At 42.3% G+C, this 19,246-nt stretch overlaps 2 protein-coding genes and 1 non-coding gene across 3 annotated transcripts; 1 reads left to right on the forward strand and 2 right to left on the reverse strand.

Moving 5' to 3' along the window:
- Nucleotides 1-12: 12 nt before the first annotated feature.
- On the reverse strand, nt 13-13,967 carry prdm11 (PR domain containing 11). The gene is made up of 7 exons (XM_075470657.1): nt 13,780-13,967; nt 9,824-9,901; nt 9,102-9,361; nt 8,929-8,996; nt 7,701-7,888; nt 6,134-6,637; nt 13-5,018 (listed from the first exon to the last, which is right to left on the reverse strand). Exons 2-7 carry the CDS (start codon nt 9,849-9,851, stop codon nt 2,866-2,868), a joined length of 3,201 nt encoding a protein of 1,066 aa, XP_075326772.1. The 5' UTR covers nt 9,852-9,901; nt 13,780-13,967; the 3' UTR covers nt 13-2,865.
- Nucleotides 13,968-15,191: 1,224 nt separating this feature from the next.
- LOC142384901 (cholesterol 25-hydroxylase-like protein 1, member 1) lies at nt 15,192-16,031 on the forward strand. The gene has a single exon (XM_075471207.1). The coding sequence runs from the start codon at nt 15,192-15,194 to the stop codon at nt 16,029-16,031; it is 840 nt and encodes a 279-aa protein (XP_075327322.1).
- Nucleotides 16,032-18,493: 2,462 nt separating this feature from the next.
- trnap-agg (transfer RNA proline (anticodon AGG)) lies at nt 18,494-18,565 on the reverse strand. The gene has a single exon. It is a non-coding gene; the product is annotated as a tRNA-Pro (tRNA).
- Nucleotides 18,566-19,246: the final 681 nt, after the last annotated feature.

Raw genomic sequence — 19,246 nt, forward strand, 5'->3', positions numbered from 1 at the left:
AAAAATGGGATCTACCAAATCGTAGCGCAGGTTGTTAAAGGGATAAAGAGGATATTATGAAAGCATTAACCATTTTTATTTGTGGGGCAGCCGTGTTTTATTTTGAGGTAACAGTTGATGTGGTTCCCCTGACTTTTCATAAATCCAACAGACTGGAAATCCAACATGGGGATGTCTTCTAACTCCTCTATCCAAACAGACGGCACCATTATCACCATTCTGCCCAACTTCTAACACTTAGTCTTATCTGCATATGTGATGGCATTAGCAGTTTGAACAAGACTGACTACCTCACTAACTGTTAGTTTGAATAATAACAACACGATAATTCATTAGATATATGCTTAAATAAGGGTATGTCAGGTGCTACTAAGGTGGCTCTACAAGCTGTTGAATGTAGAAAACTTAGTTTTTCAACACTGCTTCTGCATTTTGTTGAGTAAATAATGACAGTGTAATATTTCAGGTGTTGTTCATCTGAGATTGCATTTACTTCATTCTAAGACCATGACTTTTTATTGTGTTCTGAAAAACCTCACATGACTGCATCTTTAAGAAACCGTTGTTCTTGATATCAACTGGGAAGCACCGTCACAGTCAGAAACTTTATGTCCAGGAGTCAGAAAAAAACAGCGGCTTTGAGAGAACATGTATACGTTGTATTCCCCAAAATGTCAGACTGTTCCTTTAAATTACAGACAAAAATCAAACATCAGTAATATTTGGTAAAAACAAAGCGATTGTCTGCTCTTCCTGCTGATTTCAAGACTTTCTAAGCTTGTTTTATTCACATTCATTTCTGCATTAGAAACCAGACATGATAATTGTGAAACTCTTAAGAATATGCTTAAAGCATCCGTTGATCATGCAGTTGTTAAAACTTATTTCAAGAGGAAGAAATCTTACTAAACATCCAGATGTGATGATGATGCATCACTCAAACAGAACATATTTAACATAGATCATTAGCTGCTGTAAACATCTAAACAAATATGGCGAAATACAACATGATATTGCAGGAAACTTTTGCTTCATGCATTTAATCATTTTGGCACAATCATTTAATTCAAGAAAATACTTTTCTTAAAAACAGGCTCAAAAGCATTTACAGTATAGACAGTTAATCCAGAATACACAGTGTAAGCAGGGCGAAATGCATTTCTAATAGAAATATAAAGCCTGTATACATTCTTACACTTTAATTTCTCTCAGGCACTACGAGTCTGAATGTCCCACTCGTAAATAAGCTTAAGCAGAGAGTGGCTCAGTAGCACAGACTTTTAGTTTGACACTAACTGATTGTTACCAATGAGTAACTGTCTGTTATTCTGGTGACAAGTGCTTTATTATTAAATCTGACAAGTGCAGCTCAGCCTGACAATACACGTCAGTGAACCCGAGAAGGAGGCTTCCAGCATGATGTCCAGCTGAACGTGGACACAGTATGAGACAGTGCAGCCCTGAGCACGCACATGGAGCACAGATACAACGACACAGACGTTATGTGTCTTTCTCTTTGTGATCATTTTAGGTCTCTTTGGAAATTTTCCATCTTTGTTTGTTCATTTTGAATCTGCATTGTCATGTCTCGTGCGTGTTCAGGGTCACTGTAAGATTTGTTGCTGTCTTTGTGTCTTCTTGATGCTATCTTGTATTTGTTTTTTAGTCTTTTCTCAGTTGCAGTTGTGCATCTCTTTGTCTTTTTGTGATCGTGTAGAGTCCTCATTTGTGGCATTTCAAAGCAGAAACCACCCCTCCCCCCCGGACTCTTTGTGCCAGTTAGGTCTGTTGTGCTGGTTGTTTCTTTTTCTTTCTTCCTGTCATCATAACCAACTAAAGCCCCTTTCAGACATGTTCTGTTGTCCTGAAGGTAACTGAATATGTTGCCTTAAGATCTGAATGAGATCCCAAAGCGTTTCTCTATCAACTTGCATAACATTCACTTTCAAGACTCGTCTAAACAGCTGAAGTTGCAATAACAGCCACAAACAGAAGCAATGGGTCTTAATTTGGCATATAACCTGCTTTCTTAAGGAATATAACAGATGATATTATCAAAGAACTTTCCTCCTCCATGGTTTTCTTTATCACCATTTGCTATAGCAAAGATTTGGGAGTTTTTTTTCATAGCCTCTGAATCAAATTAACAGAAAAAACTCTGAATGTCTGACAATTATACTGATAACTCCGGTTTGAGCACATTTTCAAGTGAAAACTTAAGGTGCTTTGAGAAAACACCACTCGATGGGGAGTGGTGTAAAATAAAAAGCTGATGCAGCGTCGTTCATGACTTATAACAACTGAGGCAGACTAACCTCACAGTTAGATTGCATCATTGGTCTTCTTTATTGTGGTTATTCCATGCACAGATTATGTTCAAATTGCTATTTTTAGAAAAAGAAGGAAAAGACAAGCTAAAATTAGCACCAAACATCTCTGCAGAGAAATTTCGATCCTTCTGGAAATAAATACATTTCCTCACATTGATCACTTGGGGGTATAGTTCACATTTCAGGTGGAATTATGGACCAAAAGCATACTTGTGTAGAATTGAGGCACTGATGAAAACATTAACGTTACACATCCCATGTCTGAAAAGGGCTTTTCAACTCACTTCAAGCTGAAGGAAAACTCCAATTCTGACCGCCACACCTGAAAACTTAATGTGAGTAACATAAACTCCTCATTAACTCTTCCTGATCTTTTCATCAGCAGCACTGACATTGTGTCTTGATTTTCCTGTGTACGTGTATACAGATTTGAAGAAATTCTACTTTCTGTTTTTGAGAATAACCTGGTTGACAAACAGCCAAAGTGGACTTTCACTATTACTCTCTTGCTATAGTACGCCGCTGGGTTTGTCTATTAGATGTCAGGGTAGAACTCTGTGTTGACATCAACGCTGTGCAGGACAGACTTTTGATCGGCAGCTGACATCCTGTTCAACACCTCAGCTGGGAGCGAGAAGCTGCTTCCAGACTTCTCCTCGAACCAGCTGTCCAGCGCTCGCTTCCCATCAAAGTTAGAAATGGGCGGTCCATTTACAGCCACAGTGAGCAGGTCATTCATCTGCTCCGGGGTAAGCCGGGAATGATTGTTCTTACAGATCTTCCGCAGAGACCCTCGGCCTTTGTCGCAGCAGGCTGTGGAGCTGGGCAGGACCCTGACAATCTGCACAATCCGGTTCAGCAGCGGAAAACGTTGCTTGTATCTGCAGATGTGACCGATGACCTCTTTAAAACCGTTCATAGTGTAGTAGTCTGCTTTCAGATCTTTCCATTCCACCACCAGGCTGCTCCTGGTATCCGAACGGACATCCTGACCTACAGAGGGAATGGACTCGAGATGGTTAAATATAATCTGGATTTCTTCCTCACCATAGGCTTGCAGGTCCTCGTGCTTGTGAGGCCAGGTGGACAGGTCCAGGACCTTGCAGGCTTTAGCAAAGGAGCGACTCTGAAGGTTCAGCCTCTGAGACAGGATAGCTTGGCTCCTGTTGCATATTTTTTCTCGGATGGATTGAAACTTGGACTCTGCAACACGCAAGTTCTTCAAAGCAACACCATTGAAACTCTCTCGGAAATTTTCCTCAAACTCCTGCAGATATTCTCCGGGGCAGTCCGCCAACTGGCCTATCTCCTGAATCGCCTCGTCTATCTTGGCTTCGACCTGTGACACCAGCAGGTATTCCCCTTGGAAGGTGAGGGCTAATCGCGAGAGAACAGCTATGATATCCAGCAGGAAGTAGATGAGTTTTACCGACTGATAGTCCAATAGAAACTGGAGGAGCGTGAGAGCGATGGCAGCAGCGTCAGCCCTCTGTGTCTGGTTGCTGATCTCCTTGAGGTGTGCCACAACTTCCAAATAGTCCTTGATGAGAGCATTGAGGACGTTTGGTTCTCCTATAATCCATCGTACGGCTCTGATGTCTCCCAGAAACTCGGTTTCCTCTGACAGTGTTGGAGCAGTGGATCGCAGCTCGGCCATCATGCGAGGAGAGTAGCGATAGAAACTGAGCAGCTGCTTGAGGTTGTTTTCAAGGTCCTCCAGGCAAGAGAGCTCCTTTCCACTGATGGCATCCAGCACCTCCAAATGAGGCCGATGGATCATGATGGGAAGGCAGAGGATCCAGGGAAACGTCTTTTGGACTGCTATGTACAGGTTTGCTCTCATTCCAGAAGAGATGTTGGTGCCATCCACCCCGAGACCCACAACCAGCAAGTCCTGAAACCTGAGGCCCAGCACACTGAAGGCACGATCCATAACCTGGAGATATCCGTCCACACTGGCCACGCTCAGTCTCTGTAAGGACAGGAACTCAGTGTTGGGGGAGCCCTCATTGGTTATGAACTGGACATAAACTGCTACAGCATCTGAGAAAATGTCATCATTTTGGGCATCCATTATGACACTCAGAAAGGGAGACAGACGCATCTTCTCAGCCAGATCCTCCTTTAAAGCGCGGGCGATGTGATGGATGAGGATCTGACAGTCCCCTTCATTCATGTACTGATCAACCACTTTGAGCTCACACTTCTTCAGCAGCTCTGCCAGTGGACGGAGGTCAGAGAAGGGTCGCACCTCTAGAGCCAAGTGGTATGCTGCGTTGAACAGCAGCAGCATGTTCCTGCACATCTCCTCCGTCTTTTCCGGGTGCATACGCAGCTTATACAGCTGCAGACACTTCTTGTGGAGGTTGCTCTGGCTGTGGAGCTTGATGGTGTGGATCTTGAACTGCTTAGAGCCGATAATGAAGGCTGAGGTGCGAGATGACTGGACGGTGTACTGGCGGCAGACATGGCACCACATCTCATTCAGGGTCGGTGAGTAACGAAGGAACCAGAACTTTTTCAGCCACTCCTGTTTGAAACGGCGAATCCGTCTGTTTCCTCCAGAGTAAAGCTTTGAGGAGTCCTCTGGAGAAATCACAAGATCCGCTGCAATGGACTCATCAGCCGAGTCCACGTCCTGCTCGTCTTCATCCAAAACCATCTGAGTGGGAGTCAGCGGCTCCATCCCTGCAAAGATAAACTCATCAGTCTTTGCTGAAAGAAACTTTGAAGTACAATCAAATAAAGTAATCCATTTGTTTAACATCATGCAACGTAAAGAAATGTAAGATATTTCATTCAGACTAACAGCTTGGTTTATGGGATGGAAACCAGTCCGGCGCTGACTGAAATATTTCGATAACTGTATAGGTACATTTTACAGACATCCATGTGGATGTGTAAAATGGATATTTATCACTTTGGTTATTATTTTAGTATTTTTGCCTTGTAAAACCAGCAGATAAATATGTAAAATAAATAAGAGTATGAAACAGAAACTGTCTGTTAGCAAGGTTGTACAAGAACTACACAGCTGAGTTGCATAAAAATGAGTAAAAGGTAGAACTTGTTGAATATTGGTGAAGATTGAGATCACTTCCCACCATCTGCTTTTGTGTTTGGGGCATAGAGTGGATAAGAAATAAAACGTTTTGTAGTGACTAATATGTTTGAGCTCACAACAAGTTATTTAATCCCAGCTGATACAGCGAGTGGTTTCTCATTACTTAAACAGCCGTGGTTCAAGACACATCCTGTGGTTGTGGAAAACATGTTAACTGTTTCAGAAGAGTCCAATTACAATTAAAATGTGGAAGGATAGCGGTGAACCATCATCTTTGAGGAAGAAATAAGGTTGGAGGACAAATCTTAAATAATCGTGATAGGAGATCGCTCAAACAGTTGGTCAAGTCAAATGGAATAAAATCAATAGTAGAACTCACAGCAATGTTTAGTGGTAAAAGTAAGAGCATTTCCACCCATACAATGTGAAGAGAACTCAAAGTATTGGCACCAATCCGTTGTATAGATTTAAGAAAACCACATCAATGTGCAAAGGAGCATAAAAACTGGACCCATTAAGCCTACAAGTGGGGCTAGCGTTGTGATCTGGGGTTTGCTTCAGTTGGTCAGCTCGAGTTTCAGCAACATAACTATCACAAATAAAAATTAAGAAGACTCTTCTATTAAACACAAACATTTATCACAAGACTGTTTCACTGAAGATCAAAAGAAATCCTTGCAAACATGAGGACTTGCTTCCCATCATCAGTGACATCTCAGCGACATTTTTTAGAACCCACCTTGAAAATCCTCGACGGGGCCTTGCTCAGGATGCGGGGGGGCCTGATCACGTTGGGGCTCAGTCCGTTCTGAGGTCAAAGAACCGACTGCGTCCCCCTGCTCGCCTCTGAGACGGGAGAGCTCCTCCTCCAGCTCCAGGATCTTCTTCTTCAGTTTGACACAGTTGGGACAGAAGGAGGTGGAGGCCTCCTCACTGCTCTGGTTCTCCTCCACCTTCAGGTCGGGAACACTGAAGCTGCTTTCAGAAGAACTGAAGCCCAGTGCCAGTCCTTTATTCTCACCTAGGAGGCAAGACTTGGACCTCGACTTGCTGGACTTCTCCAGGGAAGCTTCTAGAACATCTTTGAAGATGAGGTCGATCTTCTTCCTCTTGGCAGGAGTCTGACCATCTGACTCTTCGCAGGGCTGTTTGCCGGGGCACAGTTTGCCCTGCAGAGCTGACCGCAGGCAAGGAGATTTGAAGTCCTTCTGGAGTTTGGGCTGCGCTGCTGGCTTCCCAGGATCTGGAACAAAGCCAGTTCCAACATTTAAAGCTGAAAGTTTAAGAGAACAGAAGAGTCTGAGTTGTGGTGATTATAAGTGGATTTCAATTGAAACAGTTTGAGATAAAAAACAGGATTGAAAACGAGTGGTTAAACAGCACCATCTGCTGAAGGACTGAGTTCGGTCCTCATTGTGGGACTTTTTAAAGGCGTCTTTGATAAAGTTTACCTTCACTTTATAATGAAGCACGTTTGTGTCTGTTTTTCACACAAACCTCCAGAGAGCCACAGCCAACAGCAGGAAGTGGGTCTGGAAGGTATCCAGATGTAAACAATACACTGATCTGCTTTCCCACATGTGTTGCTAATAATGCAATTCATGATACAGTCATATGAAGAAAGATAAAGGCTCAACCTCAACTTCCCCTTTTGCCTTAAAGGGATAGTTCGCCTCTTTTGACATGAAACTGTATGACATCCCATATTAGCAATATCATTTATTAAATTTGACTTACCCCCTGCTGCGATATGAAGGTAGAGAGAAAATAGCGCCAAGCGATTGTGAGGTCTGACTTTTTCTGGATGAACGATTTTGTGATGCAAATGTATTACTCTTTTGAAAGCATATTGTTTTGAGGAGCAAAACGCTTTATTTCTGTGGCCCCAGCCAACTAGCCGGACTACCTTCGTCAACGCCAAAACGAGGCTGGAACTCGGCTCACAGGACGTAAGTCAAATTTAATAAATTATATTGCTAATATGGGATGTCATACAGGTTAATGTCAAAAGAGGCAAACTATCCCTTTAACCCTCTGTTTTAGACGGTTATGGAGCTTAATTAAGAAATTGTGGTCATCGAGCCCTTCACCTGGGGCACTGGGGTCAGTTTGGCTGGCCAGCTGAACAACACTTGATTTCCAAAAGAAAAGTAAGAAAAATATGGACTAGCTGGGTAGTTGAGATTAGGCCACAGATGATGTGCCAAACTGGACATACACTGCATAACATTTTATTCTGACTCCACCGGATTGTCCACACTTTAAATACCCCTGTGGCTCTGTCATATGCCCTCTGTCTGCCTCACCTGTTTCCAGGTTGCGGTCAATGCTGTCCTGAGAGACACAGTGAAGTCGCTCGATGTAGACGTCGCTGTACCAAACCCTCAGCCTCTCTCCAGCTGCCAGCTTCCGGCACGCTCTGAAGTAGATGTTTTCACCGTGCTGGAACGCCGTCAGGTTCCTGTCACTCTCCTCTGACGAGGTTCGGACAAACCTGTGGGTAAAAAAAACCAGAGTCACCCCAAACAGACACAGAGCAAGTTGGAAATCTCATGTGGTCGGGGTTGGGGAGGGGGTTTGAGGAATGAAGTGATTCTGGGCAACAAGTTGACTGTGGTACAATTAAAACTGATTTTCACAGGATGGAAGTTTGCTAACACAGCTAAACAGCTAACATTCTGCCAGAGGAACTCCAATTTTCATCAAGCGGTATCTCTTTCCGTCCATTTCTGCGACGCAAATGTCATCTGCTGTGTCTGAAGCATGTTTAAGGTGTTTTAAACTGAACACCCGCCGTCTCTTGGCTATGCCTAGAAAATTCGTCCATAAACGCTATGAACAGCATCTGTGACAAAGAGGCAGCCCTGGCAGAGTCCGACACACTTGAAACGAGTGTGACTGCCAACAACCACGCTCCCACTTCGATTGCAGAGGGAGCAAATGTTCCAGAGCAAAGGGCCCATAACCCCATACTGCTAAATCACCTCCCACAGTACACCAGGAGGAACGAGCCCTTCTTCAAAAATGGGCTCCAGCATCTTTGCAAGGTTAATGAGCTCGTCTAGTGTTCCAAAACCAGGAGAAAGCTGAATTGCTCATCCAGAATCAGTGGTTCAAATATAGGCCGGACTCCTCCTTGCAGCACTTTGGTATAGACTACCCCAGGGACTTGGCTCCGGGACACTGTAATCTTGTCTTGAGTATCAGATCTACAACCATATGTGTTGGACTCCTGAATGATGGGAGGAGCAGGGGCTCAGGCTGTCAACACCTCATCATCTGTTGAGTTAGTTCAGGTGTCAAGGAAGGTGCCAGATGGCCTCGGTGCACCCTGAATTTTTGGTGCCAGTCCAGGAAATCTTCAACTCTCAGCTCCGGCAGAGCTTCTCTAACATTTTAACTCCCAAATCTGATGGTCCACACTTGAGGTATATGAAACCATGAAGCTGAATAAGGAGTCCTACAAACTTGGTTATCTTTTAGATTAAAGCTTGAGGGGTCACATGAGTAAACACGACATGTGTTAAACTTCACCTCATCCAGTTGGCTTTGGTCTCATCGCTGCCATTGATGGACTGATATGTGTTGTTCAAACCAACAATCTGGAACATCAAACAGAGAAAAGGAAAAAGACAGTTGGCTTGAAAATGTGGATGAGACCTGGTCGTAAACTGGCATCATACTGACTTCAGACTGGTCCAACTTACGATCCAAGAGAAGAAACCGGAGGATTCGTCCTTGGACACCAGCTCTCCTTCATACGGGCCGAACACCGCCCCCTTTGGAAAGGTTGAATCCACGCAGCGAACATCCACCTCGTCTCCCTCAGTGAAAATTTCCACGCCTGATGGGGCCGTAAGCGCCGCCCTGTTGGCCGATCCAGGAGCCACAGGTGTATCAGGAACAAACAGTGGGGGCCCGTGAGATGGACAGTCCTTCTGGAAATAGTCCTGACACTCCTCACAGACTGGAGGACAAACGCAAGCTCAAGAGATCCAACAATTTAAGGTTTCATTATTCAACACTAAATCCTACCCCATATAAGCAATCAATACTGTCTTTATTAATATTTAATCAGACAATAAACACAGTTCTATGTTATGAGAGTCTTAGACATGAAAAATGAATCCGTATAAGTCCAAAAATACCAGGGTATGCATTACACAGAACTCAATTGTTATTTGTAGTACACTTGAGGGTACTAGTACTTCTGATGTGCAGCACTGGACATTTCTGACTGATTGAGTACTTCCATCATCTAATTTCTGCCTTTTTGTCTAACAGCTGCTTTTATTTAGCTATTAGCAAATAAAAACTGTTGAAAACAAAGGTAAGCAGCATCACCTATGCACAGTGACAACCTGCTTTATTTCTGTTTATTTAAAGTGAGCTGCTCTGACGCAGTGGAAGAGATGAAGCTGAAACTCACACCAGAGGTCCAACGGGTGCTCACTCATGGTGGAACCATGTTGGTAGAAATCCGGATCCCTGTCCTCTTCACAACCCTCTGTGGAACAAAACACAATCTGTTACTGCTGCTGGGGGGCATCCCTTTGTCACCTGGCTGGTCTCAAACAGTATCAGTGGTTGCTTTGAATTCAGTAACGTTTCAAGATGCTCTGTCAAACAGCGATCCCTGTTGGGCAAAGATTGGCCAATGACATGCAGCACATCAACTGGAGCCCTCAGGGACCTGCAGATTTCTGTTGATGTTATCTGGTTGGCAGATTTCTGAAGCACTGATTTGACAAGAATCAGCTGTATGCATCATTTAGTGTTTATGCTAGTAAAAGTGTTGCGGGATGGTCTGTAGGACCAAAGAGGACTAACGTCTGAAATTCTCCGACTTTAAAGGGACACTATGTAATATATTAAAGTTGCCATCTGCAACTTTTTTTTAGTCATATTAGCTTGAACTGTCATGGGATTCTGGAAGTAGAATATTAAATAGCCTGTTTAGGAAAAATCCCAAATTCTGTAGCTCCCTCTAAAGCCTGTAATCGTGCTTGCAAAAATCGAGAGCTCCCGGCTGTTTTTAACCAATCACGTTAGGTTTATTATTTATCTACTATCTGAGCAGAACAGTCACCAACCACGTCTTCCATGCTGAGCGTGAGTCTGTCCCCAGCTTGTGTGCGCGCACACACTGGTGTGAACTCACGTGCACAACCTCGTCCACAGAGGGGGAGGGGTTTGGAGCTTGGTAGAGGTTGGGGGAGGGACCTGAAAGTTGTATCAGTTCGAATTTTCCGACTTTAGACTCGGAATTTTGAAAACCTGCCGACGGCAGCTTTAAGTAATTTATTAACTCAAATCAACATATTCATTCATAAATTAGTCCTCATTGGTATAAAATTATCTCTGTCAAAAATCTCAATTATCCTCCTGAGTGAAGAATAACTTGTCTGTATCTACATAGAGCGGGCAAGCTCTATGGAGGCCGCCATGTCCTTCCGGTCTATGAAAAACGACGAAGCGGAAATTACGTCATTTTGACGTCACGTCCGCGGAATGGCTTATTACTGGCGCTAATGGTAAATAAATTTTATCTCGTAAATTATCCCACTAATAATGCATTGATTGTTACCAAACTTCTGCCGTAGTACACATTGGCTCTTAACTCACAAAACGAGGCATTAGAAAGTTTGTAAGTTTACCGGGAGTTTATTTAAAAGAACACTTTCCAGATAGCATCTACACACTGCTGCTAACGCTACGTCGACGTCACTTCCGGTAACTCCCAGAATATGAGTAATTGCAATGCTTGCACACCAAAGGCTATGTCAACTTATGTTATCTGACATGTTATCTGTCATCTGTATTTATAGTGTTATTGTATATGTTTTATGTAATCCTTTGTACTGTGTGTCTTGATGTCTTTTTGTTTGTATGGACCTTGAGTCTGAATATATGACTTCTTGAATCTTGACACATACTGCCTGCCGTAGTTCAAGAAGTTGCAACGCACGTTTGAAAATGCGAGGAGTTAACATTCTCCTGCATGCTATTATTGCACACAGATGGAACAAAGTTGTTTCTAATCCAGTTGAATAGTCTTTTTTGCCAAGAGAGATTCAGCCATGAAGAAGCCGCCATGATGATATATATTATGTAATGTGAGGTAACATGATAAAATAACACTTTTTATCAAACACATCTATAGTTTCAGGGATGCAAACTCACATCACTGCCGTCTTTTCATCACTCTTTACAAACTTCTTCCATTTTACCATAACCCCCTAGCCTGGGAATTCCCATGCTGCTTTGCGCTCGATTTCATTCTCACTGCAAAGTCAGCCTGGAAACCACCGCCCTTATTTTTGCCAGAGTTTGGGAACCAATCACAGAACGGGGGGGGGGGGGCAGCAAGACGATGACAACATCTATGCGCTACACCGAAGCTTGTAGAGTGTTAATCCAACATGACAGCGGACACAACGTTACCGTTCAATGCAGCCTTAGAAAGTGTTTCAGGGTAGATTCACCCTAGCGTCATTTGAACCGTGACATCCAGCCAAGTAGCCCACCCGAAGTTTTTCCGATATTGGCTGAACATCAGCTGAGTTACTGAGTTATCCCGAATAGCTTAGTACAAGCGCTAACGGACCCTGGCAGTATCTCCAAAATTACCACACTAAAATCACATGTCATGACACCAAACTTCTACAGTAGTACAAATATGGTCTGTACTCACAAAACGATGCATTTGGAAGTTTGTACATAGTCCAGGAGTTTATTATTATCATCAACACAAGCCTGATAGCTTTTCTGCTGCTAAAGCTGCGTCGACGTCACTTCTGGGAGCTGGGAGCTTCAAAGTAAGATGATGGTTGATCTACTACTGTAGACAACAAAGCAAGGCTGCTCAATTTCTCCATTATTAAAATAAATTCACAACTCTACAACATAAAAATTCATGTAGAATATAGCATATAGGCCTACTTTGTTGTCAATTTAAGTAGCTTAGAGCGCAAGTTTACTTTTATTTTCCATTTTTTTCTTCTTCCTCGTCGAATTTCTGTCGTCATCTGGTATAAGTGATACAATTGGCTATTAATCGCGCGCAAAGCAGCATGGGAAGAACCTGACGTCATTTGATAGACATTCGTAGCGCCCAATAAACGGCTCTAGGCATTCGTAAACCACGCCTCAAATACGAGAAAATGCACAACTAGTTCCCAGACCACCATCTCATCGAGATTGTGGACGCGTCAGCCAGGCTAATAACCCCCCCTTATTTTTCCAATGAGGTCAAAGACGTAATATGATAAAATGATAGGGGGTCATTTTATGAATGTTTGACCACAGCCTTTGTTTAGGGCATGTTGCACACCTCTGCATACTGCACACTGGTGATAAAATTACAGAAAAGCTTCGACAGAGACTTATACTTTCTTATAATGTCACGAGAATGTAACTGAAGAGTCTGAGCTGTCACCTTTAAAAAAACTGATTTACACATCTTAGAAGTTTGTTTTCTCTGTGTGTTTATTTAATTTATTCTGTATAATGTACATTTTTTTTCTGGACCTTTTGTCTGTTATAAAGTTTAAATTGAATATAGTAAACCACACATACAAAAATGAAGTTATTGAGTAAAAGTACTCCGTTACATTTCATCACTCATCAGTTTGTTGCCCCAAAATGTCCCAATTAAAGCCACACTGGGTTTTACAAACTTGGAAATGGATTTGGTTGATTTATTGTGCGTGTTAACTCCACACAACCAGTTTTATGTCACAGGCTGGCAAATATAATTATCAATTTGCCACTTTAAAGAAGCTGTAACTGAGTTGTTCTGCATTTAAATTCACTAAGCTAACCATGGCCAACTAATGACTGACTTATTTAAACTTCATCCATCCATCCATTTTCTATACCCGCTTAATCCGTCGGTCGGGTTGGAGCCTATCCTAGCTGTCTTATTTAAACTCTTCAATTAAAATATACATGGTATGAATCAGATTTAAGTCTTCTGTATTGGTCGACCTCCTCTTTATCTGACAGATATTTTGTGCCTCTTCCTTCCCAAACAGAGCTGTTCATTAATCTAAGACTGATATAAGTGTTAAAGCAGTTTCTTGGTCCCGGACAGGAACTGAGTCCTGCAGCCATCTGGACCTGGACTGCCTTCTGCAGGAGCTCCTCTCAGCTGAAGTGCAGCAGAGCCACAAAACACAATCAAACTAAAGTTGCCTTGAACTTTCTGTGTCATCAGCCTCCCGTTAATGTGAGAAATTAGCGGATTATTGTGATGTAAGCGGCTAAAATGAGATCTACACCACGCTTTCTCCGCTCCGCTTCCATCTGCAGGCATCTGGCAATCTGCCTGCTGTTTTCGGAAGCCATTTTCACTGGCCACAGTGGCCACCGACACAGACCCACCTTGTGCGGAGACTCAGTGGGGACTCGGAACGTCTCCCCCCGGGTTAAGCTCCGCTCTCTTCCCCCACCCACCGGACGCAGAGCACCGACCCCGGCCGCTTGCTCCTCGGCTGCCCGCCGATGCAAAGTTTGGTGGGAATTTTTCTGCACCGACTCAGTCGCCTCTCCGTGCTGTGACCACCATTTTTTATCACAGGAAATGACATGGAAAAACGGAAGAAAGCAACTGCGCAGAAATTAAAGTTAACCGATTGAATTTAGAGGCAGAGTCCGGTCAGAGAGGACCGAGAGGCGGGTGCGGCTCCGGCCGCTTCACGTCAGACCTCCAACCGGCTCAAAGTGGCCAGAAGGACGCGGTGGTTCTACCGAACTGAGCCGAACACAACAACAACAAAAACAACAATAATAATTATCATAACAACAACAATAATAATAATAATAATAATAATAATAATAATAATAATAATAATAAACTGTACAGCGTCTGCAGCTTCACATCTTAATTAATCAATGATAAAATATTCACGTGTTTACTATTCAAAGAGAAGACAGAAATATGTCTATAAACCTCAGAATTGAGTGTATAAGCCTTGTAGTTTTGCCATGACTGAAGCTTCAAACTTACATTAACACGGACAAATGTTTTGTCACATGTTCAGTGGACAAAAGCAAAGCTGAACTCTTTATTTTGCACAAATGGGACCTCATAATTAGAACTGAGAGAAGGTGTACTTTCTTTGTTGTTCTTTGAAAAATGCAGTTATTAAAATTAAAACCATTTATTTATTTATTTCTACTGCATCAGATTATTAATGTACATGACCCAGAGTTCAAGCTGTGGAGGAATGTGGTTAATTCCTCCAAGCTGATGAGGAGGACTGATCAACAGTTCAACAGTTATTGAAAGCATTTAGTATAATGTCTTATTGTTTATTAACAATTGTCTTCTCACGTGGCATAGCTGTTCATCTGAGGAATTAAAAATACAAAGTGTAGAATTGCATCTATCTTATAATCCAACACCACAATTTGTCAAAAATTTCTAGAAAATGTATCATGAGATAAATAATTCTGATCACTTTTCTTATCACTCTATCATTCTGTATTTCCTCTTTTGCGTCATCTTCATCATCTGGTCAACGTTTTGTGCAGCTGACATGCATTTATTTTGCACAAAACCTTTGAGTTTTTACCATAACAGTGGGGATGTGTGCAAGGCCTGAACTGAATGTTATTGTTAATCTTGTGAAGGTAGGTTTTTTTTTTTAGACGTTGAGCTGAAAGGGAGGAATAAAAGCTGGGGTTCCACTTGATTCAGAGCAAAGTCCCTCCAGTTGAACTCCACTATATAAAGCTGGACCTTGTGTTGGCCATAAGCCGTGCAGCAGCCTTCGCCTTGGCCCCGCACAGAGATGCTGAACATCTGTGAGCTGCCTCTGCTGTCCCTGCCCTCCAGGGCCTCGGACCGTCTTCTGCTACCACTCTGGGATTATTTGCTTTTTCACCACCTGCCTCTCATCTCCTCTCCTTTTTTTCCTGTCATTCTTGCTTTTTCCAGCTACATTCTCTTCAGTTTACCTTTTGCTGTATTGGACCTTTTGGGTAAAAGGGTGCCCCTATTCCACAAGTACAAGATCCAACCAGACAGGCAGCCAACACTGGGCATGATGGCTAAAAGTTTCATGAAAACTCTGTACAATCACATCTTTTTTGTTCTACCAGCTGTAACGATTGGCATGTTTATACTGCCTTCACCAACACTGCCGCAGGAAGCTCCAGCTCTGCATGAGGTATTTATTGACGGGCTGGCTGTACTTCTCCTCTTTGACACTCAGTACTACATTTGGCATTTCATACACCACAAGAGTCCACAGCTTTACCGTTGGGTCCATGCAGTCCACCATGAATACATGGCACCGTTCTCGTGGTCTACTGAGCAGCTCAGCATCCCAGAGCTGATGACCGTGGGCTTCTGGAGCAACCTGGACCCGATTCTTTTGAAGTGTCATCCACTGACCACATGGTGTGTGACGGTTTTCAGTATCTGGATGTCTGTAGAAGGCCACATAGGCTATGACCTGCCATGGACCCTAAACCATCTGGTGCCTTTTGGTCTTCTGGGTGGTGCACCTGCTCACGACATGCACCACCAGTGGCCGAGCAGGAACTTTGCCCCTTTCTTCAGCCACTGGGACAAAATATTTGGCAGTGCAGTCAGTTTGGGTGAAAAAAGTACGAGAAATAATAAGTGAAAACAACTCTGTGGAAACTACTTGTTTTGAAAAGTCTGTCACAATATTCCTCAACTGTTCTACTGCACAACAACAAACAAGATTTTATTTAGCAAAGTCTGACTTACTTGTGTTGCATTCAGTGCTTCCATGCCTGTAATTTTACTTCAGCTTCTCTATGAGTAACTTTTTATTTAATAAACATCTATTCAGAAGCCTGATGTGTGAAATAAAAGTTGTGTGTGCACACAATTTCACTTCCTCTAACCTCCAGCACTTAAACTTGCAAGCAAAGCAAATAAAAAGTCCTGTTTACAGTTTCTGATAATCCTCTTACAACATATAAATCTCTGAAAGAGCATTACTTAGTAACATTGAGCTTATTAAGATTTCCACAAAAGAATATGGAGAATTTCAACAAGGAATCTCCTTTTCAAGCTTGTCACACTTGACTCAATGAAGAATTAGGGCTAACCCATGCTTGGCAAAGTGCTGAGCTCTGATTGGACTCAGCCATGATGACTTGAGTGTGAAATTGATTTAAAATGGTATTGGCAAAAAAAACAAGGAATGTTAAAACAAGAGAAATTTGTTAAAACTACCCAAAAGTTTGGCTATATTAATAAAAATGTCTTCTGTTTAAGCTTCAATACCCTGAAAATGGCAGCTTACATGACAACGTTATGGTTATATTCTCTCATAATACACTTTCATACACTGTTCTTTTTAACTATTTTCTTATTCTCCACATATGTGGAACACTTACAGCATTAAACACATTTTGTAATACTTCCCTGACCCTGGGGCCTCTCTGTGTGGAGTTTGCATGTTCTCCCCGTGTACGCGTGGGTTCTCTCCGGGTACCCCGGCTTCCTCCCACCGTCCAAAAACATGCATGTTAGGTTAATTGGTTAATCTCTAAAATTGTCTTTAGGAGTGAGTGTGGTTGTGTGTCTTGTTTGTCTCTGTGTGGCCCTGTGATGGACTGGCGACCTGTCTGGGGTGTCTGGGATAGGCTCCAGCCCCCCTGCAACCCCACCGACGATTTCAGCGGGTATAGAAAATGGATGGACTTACCTGATCTGCACTTATCTTTGATTAATAGGTTTTGTAACCTCTCAAACTTGTTTCCTGTTGCCTGCATAATGACAACAAATATACTCAGAATCTAATAAACTGTACAAAGGTCTTGATCTGTCCACCATTTCTTTATGTTTTACTTCCAAGAAGACAGATTTTCTTGTAATCCTTTACGTGGTCTTGAGCAATAGTTCTCCAGGCTTTCCGAAGGTCTTTCAAAGTTTTTCTTTGGACATTGGCTGCTTTTTCACTCATTTTCAGTCCAGTCCTTGATCATTTTCAGACCAACATGGATTTTTTTGTTTGTTAAGCCTCTTAACACTAACTTGTGAATCATTCAAGCATGAAAAAGGGACCTAACTCCAGGGATGAACCAGTGTTGTGTCCACACATAACAGACAACTTAGCAAAGAAGTCACTTTAAATTGGATCTTTAGGCACTTTGTTCCCAGCAGCCTGTCACAAAGACACATCATTTGTTCCCATTTCTTTAGTTTCATCTCTGAAAAACAGAAAAGATAACACAGTTTGGCAGACAGAAAATAGGATTTTTGCAGCAACAAGGTGATTCCCAAAGAGCTGTTAGCTGAAAATGTACCAATATTAATAATAATAATAATAATAATGATAACATTAATAAAACTATGCGCTTGTGCCCATACTTGTACAAATCAGAACCAGGGCTCTGTAAGTGGATCTTCTATCTTCCACCCTCCACCAAACCGTGACCGCCTCGTTGCATACAAGTTTAAGATGTATTTAACTGATGCCTTTATATATATATATCTTACATATACTTTTATTTTATATGTCACTGGGTTGGCAGTGGGCCTTCTCCTCATATTCCCTAAGCTCAAAAATCCTTTTCACCATTAACAACAGCAAACTAACACACACAAAATCTGCTTGTAAACACATTTGAACCACCAAAGCACCTCCTGGTAATGCAAGTTGTGTTAATCTTTTAAATCTTTTGCTATTTGCATGTTCCTCTTAGGATAAAACTAATATAGCTGTTACATAATTGTGCAAATTCATGCTTCAGTTACTTTTACACAGTGTTATGTAATTAGATAATTACAATTACTGTTATATCAGTGGATTCAGCAGGTATAGAAAATTAGGGGTTCAAACCTGCCTGAAAACCAAGTCTGAATAAGTTCAGTTTAGTGTCTTTACATAATTATATTTGAATCTTCTATAATTTCCACAATGTTTACTGGTTCACATGTTTTGTTACGGGCCTAAATTTTTGTATTGATTAAGTTAATGACCTAAGAGTTTAATTTGTGTGTTTCTTTTAGAGATACTATGTAATAAGACTGCTACAACAACTGTTGTTTGGGTCGTGCACGTGTTGTCCATTTTACCTCAACTGTTATAGGCAGAAATAGATAAAACAAGGGCTCGTCCGGGATTTGAACCCGGGACCTCTCGCACCCTAAGCGAGAATCATACCCCTAGACCAACGAGCCTCCTGTGGCAGGGGGGAACATCTGTAATCCTGGACTCCAAAGTTCAGACTTGGTGATGTGGCAGCTGAGGCCTTAAACTTGATTTAATGCAACAGCACTCTCTAGTGGTACAGATGGTTGCTGTGTAAATGTGTAAATAATTACAGAGCTTGAACAATACAAAAAAAAGTAAAGACGACAAACAAAACTATAATAAAGAAAATAATGGCCATTATATGCATATATACAGCAGACAGTAGACAACATGGACAGAAATTCACAGCTAGCAGTTGAAAATCTGGGGTGCAGAGACGGTCCTTCTCACTGACATATCCAGGATTACACCATCTGTTGTAAACAAGCTCTGTAAACCTCCTTCTTTACAGATACATTTCTGTCTGCATGCTCTGCCTGCCTGCATAGTCTTCAAGCTGAGGAGAGAAGTGTTAGATTTGTAGCCATGTCTTGGTGAAAAAATAATATGGCCCTCCTGATATTCCTTTTGTATTCTCATTAGGGGTCCAAGATTGTCAATTTTATCTCCCAGTGGTCTCACTCTTCCTATCATGATCAAGGGGAGAAAAGGTGACTTTCTCCTTTTTTCATCCATTTGCTCCTGCTCTGCATCCTAGATGTCTCCTCTTCGACTCATGTAGATTTGGGCTCTTATCCCAGGCATTGCTTTGGCTTTGGAGAGCTTAG

This window comes from Odontesthes bonariensis, chromosome 7 (assembly GCF_027942865.1).
Source record: "Odontesthes bonariensis isolate fOdoBon6 chromosome 7, fOdoBon6.hap1, whole genome shotgun sequence".
Classification (NCBI taxonomy): domain Eukaryota; kingdom Metazoa; phylum Chordata; class Actinopteri; order Atheriniformes; family Atherinopsidae; genus Odontesthes; species Odontesthes bonariensis.

Coding starts and splice junctions, on each gene's coding strand:
- prdm11 (XM_075470657.1), bottom strand. CDS start 9,851: ATGAGTGAGCACCCGTTGGACCTCTGGT. Junction 6,638..7,700: donor TGACCGCAACCTGGAAACAG/GTGAGGCAGACA, acceptor GCTTTGTTCCAG/ATCCTGGGAAGCCAGCAGCG. Junction 5,019..6,133: donor CCCCGTCGAGGATTTTCAAG/GTGGGTTCTAAA, acceptor TTATCTTTGCAG/GGATGGAGCCGCTGACTCCC.
- LOC142384901 (XM_075471207.1), top strand. CDS start 15,192: ATGCTGAACATCTGTGAGCTGCCTCTGCTGTCCCTGCCCTCCAGGGCC.